The sequence below is a fragment of the Ostrea edulis genome, chromosome 6, assembly GCF_947568905.1.
Source record: "Ostrea edulis chromosome 6, xbOstEdul1.1, whole genome shotgun sequence".
In the NCBI taxonomy this organism is placed as follows: Eukaryota; Metazoa; Mollusca; class Bivalvia; order Ostreida; family Ostreidae; genus Ostrea; species Ostrea edulis.
In genome coordinates this window covers 77,300,270-77,308,836 of record NC_079169.1, presented here as the reverse complement: position 1 = coordinate 77,308,836, position 8,567 = coordinate 77,300,270, and the positions used below count along the sequence as shown (strand labels likewise).

Below are 8,567 nucleotides of genomic sequence, written 5' to 3'. Positions count from 1 at the left end.
TATCTATAAAACATTTCATTCGGAAAGTAATTGTTTGCCCGAAACCCAGATGTAATTGGAGACATAATGAAAATTATGAAATTAGCACAACATAGTAAGTTTATCCAACATGATTTTGATTATGGCAGCCGAACAACTGGTAACTGTCAATTTGGCATGTCCTAATATTGAATATATCTTACCCACGTGTATTTTTCCCACATCGAAATTGGAATCAAATGATACTTTCCTCTAAACTCGCTAAAACTATATGCTTGCTCCTGGTATTTTATGAATTTCCCTGGGGACGTTGAATCTGCATGTTGGTAATAAGATTCGTAATCTGTGTTGATAACTTTCATGTTGACAATGAACCAATTCATTCGGAAAACTCTTGGGTCCATTAATGAATGAAGAGGCTGATCAGATTGTTCAGCAATGAATGGCTGTCTTGAAGTCCCTTGATGAATAAATTCCTTGACTATATGTGTTTTGGTACCTTTTCTCTATGTCAAAGAATAAATTAAATTACATTAAATGAATTTCTCTCTACATTCGAGCATATGTTTGACATATATAGTGAGAACTGCGTAATACGAAAGCTTGCATAAAGACATTATAAGAATGAATTTTTTTTTTTTTCACCAAAAATTAACATGTACGTGTATTGATTTTCGTATTATATCCCGAACATCGCCTATAAAATCCGAACATTCGGTAGCTACGAAATGTAAAAGTTCTGTCGTGTAATACTTGTGAATATATGTGACCTTGAGCCCAGTCAAATCAAATCCCAGATACTATTCATTTCATCATTTAGATTATTTGAACAACAGCTTGTCCCATTGATGCATCCCGCAAGGAAAAACTTTCGCTCATCGGAAAAAAGCGAGATATAATGAAATTCTTTGTTGTGTCATCCAAGAAGTAAATTGGAGATTATCAGATTAGTTAGTTCCCTTACATTTCTTGAGCTAACATTCCCAACATCCTGCTATGTCGCTTGCTTTAGCAAGCATTTATGATGAGAATATGTTGTAAGCAAAATTTGCTTTGCCCCCCCCCCCCTCCTTTTGTTAAGTAATACCTGCTCGCAAGATGGAAACCAGGTTTTGAGTAACACCCCCCCCCCCCCACCCCCCACACACGCAAGATTGATGATTAATGAAATCCTTCGTGACAAATCAAAATAAACAATCCCTCGGGTACAATAAAAAAAATAAATAATAATACAGATGGAAAATATAGAATAAAAATGGAGAATGGTATACGATATGAATAGAAAATATACAATACAATACCATGAAAACGTATATAATACAGATGGAAAATATAGAATATAAATGGAAAATTATACAATACAAATAAAACTTATACAATACAAATGGAAAATTATACAATACAAATGGAACGATCAAATATGGCAACGTTTGATATGCCATAGGTGAAGCCACATTAAGGAATCAAAGTATGTAGGAAAAATCTTTGAACATATTAAAACAGAATGCTCATATTAAACAAGCATCCCCAGGAAGTGCAGATTGAAGTGTGTTCAAACCTTGATCCCCGGGGGTAGGATGAGGCCAACTTAGCGGATCAATGTTTTACATGGGGATATGTTAGAAAAATCTTTTAAAATATTCGTCTCTAGAACAACAGGGCCATGATTACTCATGATATTAATACGCAAGCATTCTCGGGAATCGTAAATTCAAACGTGTTCAAATTGTGGTCCCTGGGGGTAGGACTCAAATTTATATCTTTTCCACACACAACAACAACCCCACCCCCCAATGGGGATTGAAAACCCCAAAATCTGGTGAGAGAATATGAGGAGTAAACTGGTATCTCGTTGATTGATGCTACCATAGACGTAAAAGATGGTGCTACTCGAGAGAAGAGAAGTCAACAGGGGTACCAGTTTGTAGTCAATCGTAACTACTCGGCTATTTCCGTAACCGCAAATTACCGGTTACGGAAAAGGACGAGTGTGTGATCCGATCGGAAGAAGCGTCTAACATTTCAATGCGTTCAGAAGTTCCGGTTTAAATTGAAGACTTAAAACACAAAGATCCAAATACTTTCCTGTTTTAGCACTGTGAAGTTTCCATTCTTCGGTTACTACTGGCATACAGTATGTATCGTGCAATTATCTTTGGTTAAGCATTATGAGACTAGGAAGAAAAAGGGTAAGGATGGAGGCCCTGTAGATGGCATGACGTGGCAAAAGATTGGGGTTTTAAAAAATATTTTTGTTTCACGTCTCTTTTGAGAATTTTTCACTCATAAAGAATTGGTCACAACCTGTAGGTGAATTTCCACAAATTCTGACAAATGAATGGCGCTGAAGGTCGTAGCTGCGTAGCAGTAAACATCAGACGATTCTTTTTGTGCCAGTGCCACGGGGTTCCATTTTCAAGGTCATACCCATGGATGACCATTTTTGGGTGGTTGTGTGTGTAAATTTTCAGCCATGTGATTTTATTCCTAATTCAAACTCTTCATTTCAATCCAACTTGACACTACAAATAATGAAAATTCGTGAACGTGATTAAAAATACTTAATGACACAACAAAACATGCTAAAAGGGGTGGGAGATCTAATTTCTGTGGAAACGAGGGGATTATTTATATTCGGCCTTTCTTACATACCGAATATAAATAACCCCCTCGTTTCCACAGAAATTAGGGGGGGGGGTGTTACATATATTATATGAAGCGTGCAAGATGTTTAATTCAGTATAATATTCAGCACCAGATCTAAAGACTTGTGAATTATATGACAAAATAAGAGGTTGGGACCCCCTGATCTACAGAATATCATAGTATTAGTTAAAATAATACTTATAAGCAAGACTTATCATCAAACTGTGTTAGGAACTCTGCTTATTACATCCGCATCTAGGCTATACATACTGTAAAACTAAAAGGTCACATCCGGAAAACCATATGCAGTAAACACAGTACTTCAGCGATACAATGTACATCCAAGACTTGTAGGATACGTGTTACGTGATGTAGGTCCTCTATTGTAGCATGTTTAACAGTTATCAGGTTAGTTTTTGCTAGAGTATTCATATTTTTGACATTCTGATGAATTAAGGGTGTAAAGAACTGGCAGATATTTTTATGGAAAGGTGGTAAAAAAAATTGTATGAATATCCCTTTTCTTTCTCCCTCCCCCCCCCCCCCTCTCTCTCTCCATACTGTGCATGTTTTATGTTGTGCTGAGAGCATGTACAGCAGGGTGCCTCCTCCTCAAGAGTTCACGATATTTACAATCTATCAGTGACTTTGTTTTGTGATTGTAATCCTTACAATGCCAAACAAAGTAATTTTAGGGAGAGATATACAGTCCACTTACATGTGGTATTAGTGTACACAACTTCCTCATCATCTCTCTCTCTCTCTCTCTCATATATATATATATATATATATATATTACACACATACACTGTACCTCTTTTAGCAACTTCCTCCTCATTACTCTCTCTCTCTCTCTCTCTCTCATGCATATATTATACACACATACACGTGTACCTCCTTAATTTCTTTAATATGTAGGATTTAATTGATGTTGCATTACTTGTCAAGGTTGTTGAACGTATAATATCTCACGATATGTGGACATTAACCTTTTATTTTCCCAAAGGACATCCATGCATATGCATTAAATTAATTCCCTTTCAAAATATCGCTCACTTCCTGATGTAACTTACTATCGCATAATATGGCATATAGAGTTTACATAAATCGTATGTGGGTATATATCGATTTCATCAGCATATACGTGATTTCTTGTTATAAAAGGTTCAAATTAAGCATGTGGGGTTCATGTAAATGAAAAGGATAAAATAGATAATATCAAATACAAGTGTCACCTTGTTAACTTCTCAATAAATCTAGGACAAGTGTGTATAGATCTACCTTTGAAACAGGTACTACACTGAAGTAACAGCAATTATAGTAAATGTTAAACTGTTTTTGTTTTTTTTTTTTTTTCTTGCCTTTTTAAGGTTTTGATTCACCCATAAACCACAATTAAAACAAACATTCCTTTACAGTATAAAATTTACGCCAGCAGCTATGCAAAATTAACATTCAACAAGATGAACAACCACCATAAAGTTTACAACGACAGCCACGCACCATTCTGTAGTATACCCAGCGTCATTCACTGAAGTCGTTCTCAGCCTCTTTCAGGTAGGTATTGATCAGCATGGAAGTAGCTGTCGTATTCAGTTGAACCGATCTATCCACGAACAAAGTGGATCGCCAGATTTTTCAACAATATTTAAATGTTGTGAGCGAATAGCTATGAACTCGAGCATGGAAAAATATCGGTGGGAACCACGTGACACTATCTTGTGGGGGAGATTTGAGCGACAGGTACGCAGGCGGATGTGATAACACTACAATATACATACTCGGTCTACATCTTTATTATACACGTAAGATAGGAGGTGGACGCACTGTTAGCATTGCATATGGATTTCTAACGGGTTTGTCAGTACAGGTGAGGTTTAGACAGGTGTAAATATCATGTTCCAGTAATAATTTCACGGGTGAATGAACATAAAAATATGGCCGTGTTGATTGCTGTTTGTTCCAGTGGGCTGTATTAAACAAATTGCGCAAGGTCAGTTGTCCTTAACAGTTATGTTATAAAGCATTGTATTGGATGTGAAATTTGACATCAAATAGGTAAAATCGTGAACCATGAGAGAAATTGATTTCCTGGTCTGAAAGAAATTGATTTCCAGGGCCGGGTGGTTTGTTTACATTCTTGGTGTCTGTAAGTAGATGCCATGTCGTGTGTCGAGCTTTAGATATACATGTATTTTTGTACAATACAGATGCAAGCCCGGAGAATGAACATCAAGATTTAATTAGCCGATAATATAATCTCTTATAACACATGTGGGTATTATTACGTAACTTGCTGTTAGTGATTTAGGTCACCCTTCTTGTCTACAAAAGAATGAATCGTGAATATTAAAAGGTCTTGGATTAAAATCGCGTTACGTACAACGTGGTTGTGGATATATACAGTCAGCTATCTAGAAACGCATTTTTGTTCACGTAATCCAGGGCATACGTCTTCTAGCTGTGAATATTGATGTGGATTAAAATCCCTTTAAATAGATCAAAACAAACAAATTAAAAAAAAAAAAAAAAAAAAAGCCTACCTATTATCAATGGTAACAATCACTTTTCTGTATGGGGAGCATCGACTAGAGTGTTAAAACGCATGGTACACAAAACTTGATTCAGTATTGATATTTTTTAAAATTGTTTGTAAAAAAAAAAAAAAATTCATGTCCTTGAATTACAAAATGATTAAAATAAAAATAAGCAATAAGTATTCAGCGTAACTACATGTAGTATGTTTGAGAGATATGTCTACTTAAGATTTGATTTTTAATGCGTTAACTGGTTGTAGATAAGTAACACAAGTTACTCAACATTCACCTCAGATAATATACAATATAAGAATACCCTGACTTTTAAAGTGTGATGACATTCCCAAAACAAACCGTAGATACAGAGTCATTCGACCTGAATGTTGAAAGCAATAAGGATTCATGTTTATCTTGATAAGGAGAGCACAAATTGACTATGGGTAAAAATTTATCAAATGCATAATGTAGGTTTTGTGATATGCCATGGTCGTAAATCAGCTGTAAGGGAATAGCCCCAGTCCCACCACTATCTATAGATGGCGTAAGACATACCTATGATGCTTTTGAATAAAAACAAATGCATGACGAGTTTCGAGGCTGCGCTGTAGCAGCTGTATCTTATCTCCTTCACTTCCAGAAGGCGCGCGACAGTTGTTGGGTTTTTGTTTTTTAAAAATACTAATTTTAAAGTATTACTTTGTACATGTTGTACTAAGTTTATTACTTGATTTGGAAGACTTAGATAATTAGGATATAGCTTATTAAGGAGAGGAGGTTGCAATTTGAAGAACTTTCAAATTAGGGAGCTGGGTAGACATTCGTTTTTAACAACAACAAAAACAAATATATATATATATATATATCTCCAACAATGACTAAGTACACATGATCCACGTTTAATTAATTTAATTTACTTAGTCATCGTTGGATATATTTTTTCTACTTATTACCTATACCATGGATTTTTCTGCAAATTTACTATATGTATAACACTGTATAATATTTACTTGTGTAATTATACATTTTTGTGTATTGAATCATTGTAATGACTCTGCCCTTCTTTTGCCCATGGTTGAAAGTATAAAAAAAAAAAAAAAACACCACATAATTGTACTGTAGTATCTAGAATTACTGTTGAAAAAAGGTTGATTCTTACAAATCTCATAGATAATACAAATTTATCATTTAGTTACTGACCAAGGGCAAAAATATTTCAAATCTGAATGAGAAATTGATAAATTTTAACAATGCAATTTATGTATATAGAAATGAAACAGCTGCTTATCTCTTTCTACAGGCGTCGAGTGACGAATGGGGAGGAGGGATTGAGGCTCCTGAGAATATGTTGACCAGAACATTATCAGAATGAGGATTCATCCGCGGAAGGTTGTGACATACGGCCTGTTCGCTCTGGTCATTTTTTTCATGTTCCTCCTGTACAACCAGAATACGTTGACAGGCGTTGACAGTGACCCTCCGTGGAAAGATTCTGCCCACAGACGCCCTCTGAATGAGAGGAAAGTGGACCCACAAGGTCGATTTCATAAACATGTACTTCAAGATCGACGATCCATTCCACTCACAACAGAAAACCCTCGATCTCAAAGCTCCTTATTGTGGCCAACAATCGAATACTACGACGATGACAGAATTTTGGCCCAGATGGCCCATCGTTCGAAAGGCGTGCTCGAAAAGGAGAAGAAAAAAGAACGAGTAAAGGAAAAAGTAATTTTAGTTTACCATGGTTACGGGGCGTGGGGTGTGCAGCCGGGGCGGAACCAATTCAAGGAGCAGAAGTGTCCAGTTCAGCATTGTCACGTGACTGATGACAGGCGTCGGATCAATGATGCAGACATTGTCATGATGCACCACTCACCCTCGCGACCTTGGACGTCAAGGCCACTAAACCAAATATGGCTTTTATTTATGCTAGAATCACCGTACCATACACCGGGGCTGAGTGGAGTCAATGACGTATTCAACTGGACGGCAACATACCGACACGATTCTGTGATCGTAGCGCCGTACGAACGCTTCACTTTATATAATAAATCGGTAAGAACGTTACCGCTCAAGAAGAACTACGCTGCCGGTAAAACTAAAAAGGTTGCTTGGTTTGTGTCAAACTGCGGTGCACGAAACGGCAGGCGTCAATATGTAGATGAATTATCAAAGTATATACAAGTGGATATTTACGGTGCCTGTGGAAGATTAAGATGCCCCAGACACAAAGCTAATGATTGTTTTACAATGCTCAGTAGAGACTATAAATTCTATTTATCATTTGAAAACTCCAACTGCCGAGATTACATTACGGAGAAATTCTTTGTGAACGGTCTAGGGTAAGTGCACATATTCATAAATGAATTTCTAAAGCTCAAAGAAGCCCAGTATTTTTTAGTTAATTTGTACATATATTGACATTTATTGAAAAGGTGCGCAATCATATCAGCTATAAGAAGTACCCTTTGACTCGAGTTTTTTTTGGAGGGGGGGGTTAAGTTTAAGAGGGGGGGGGGGGGCACCACGACAAACCCCCAATAATTATATTTCTCAAAAGCATTGTTAAAATGATCACGTGGACTCGTGGTGGTGCCATTGACATCTGTACAAAGTTGAGACAAATTCAGTAAAAGTTTTTTGTGTATACATGAAAGCATGATCGTGTATTGTAAACAATAGGTTTAAATAAACATTTTCAAACACTAATAAAACCGGTCTATATAAACCCAGAGGCACAGGTGTCTTCCAATCGATTTTCTCATCATGTCTCTAGAAGTACATTGTAAATTTTAAAATAATCATTTGACAAAATAGATAACCAGTCATAGCTAGCAATCGATAAAATATAAAATAGATACTTGTTAATGTTTAATTTTACGCTGGTTAATAATCCTGTAAACAAGATGCACGAATGCTCGTGCTTTAAACCAATATCTCTTGTACTCTTAGTAAATGTATCGATGCATTATTGATGAGATGACATCTAATAAAGATAAGTCACTTTTCTTTATTGGCCCACTAATAGCCTACGTCTGAATCTTATCATAATTGAGAAAATTCGTTGTCGACAAAGCAAATATCGCCAATGTTGTGAATTATTGATACTTACTACCCATTATAGTTTGTTAACTGACGCGGTATAATCGACATTTCCACCAATTTCTAACCAACATGAACGTGTGGAAATAAATTATTAGATACGTCCGAACGTTCGTGATGTGTTCGTGTTGAAATGAGTCGTGATACACCAGTTTAGGTGGGTAAAACGCGTTTCAATATCCACACGATATATTGCCTTTAAAGCAGCGGGAAGGGAAATTATTCTGGTGTAGTATTTTTTTTTTCATACCTCTGGGGTGTTTTTTTTGGGGGGGGGTTTTGGGGGGGGGTTTTTGTCCAATA

At 36.3% G+C, this 8,567-nt stretch overlaps 1 protein-coding gene and 1 long non-coding RNA gene across 8 annotated transcripts in view; one reads left to right on the top strand and one right to left on the bottom strand.

Annotated features, from left to right (window-relative positions):
- LOC130046965 (uncharacterized) overlaps positions 1–2,501 on the bottom strand; it is a 2,822-nt gene extending 321 nt beyond the window's left edge. Inside the window, exons 1-2 of the long non-coding RNA XR_008796043.1 lie at positions 2,284–2,501; positions 1–485 (exon numbers count right to left, since the gene is read on the bottom strand). The exon at positions 1–485 is cut by the window's left edge and continues 321 nt beyond it. This is a non-coding gene — a long non-coding RNA (uncharacterized LOC130046965). The remainder of the gene's footprint in view (positions 486–2,283) is intronic.
- LOC125645960 (protein saal1-like) overlaps positions 1–8,567 on the top strand; it is a 58,583-nt gene that overhangs the window by 13,043 nt on the left and 36,973 nt on the right. The window contains exons 1-3 of one of the 7 annotated variants that reach the window (XR_008796042.1): positions 2,745–3,033; positions 4,044–4,495; positions 6,460–7,504. Coding sequence is in view for 6 of the 7 variants with exons in the window: in XM_056140842.1 (XP_055996817.1) it covers positions 6,528–7,504 (977 nt within the window). In the remaining variant the exon portion in view is untranslated. Of the gene's footprint in view, positions 1–2,744; positions 3,034–4,043; positions 4,496–6,459; positions 7,505–8,567 lie in introns of those variants that run through there. The other 6 variants (XM_048871999.2, XM_056140840.1, XM_056140843.1 and 3 more) reach the window with 6 other exon arrangements.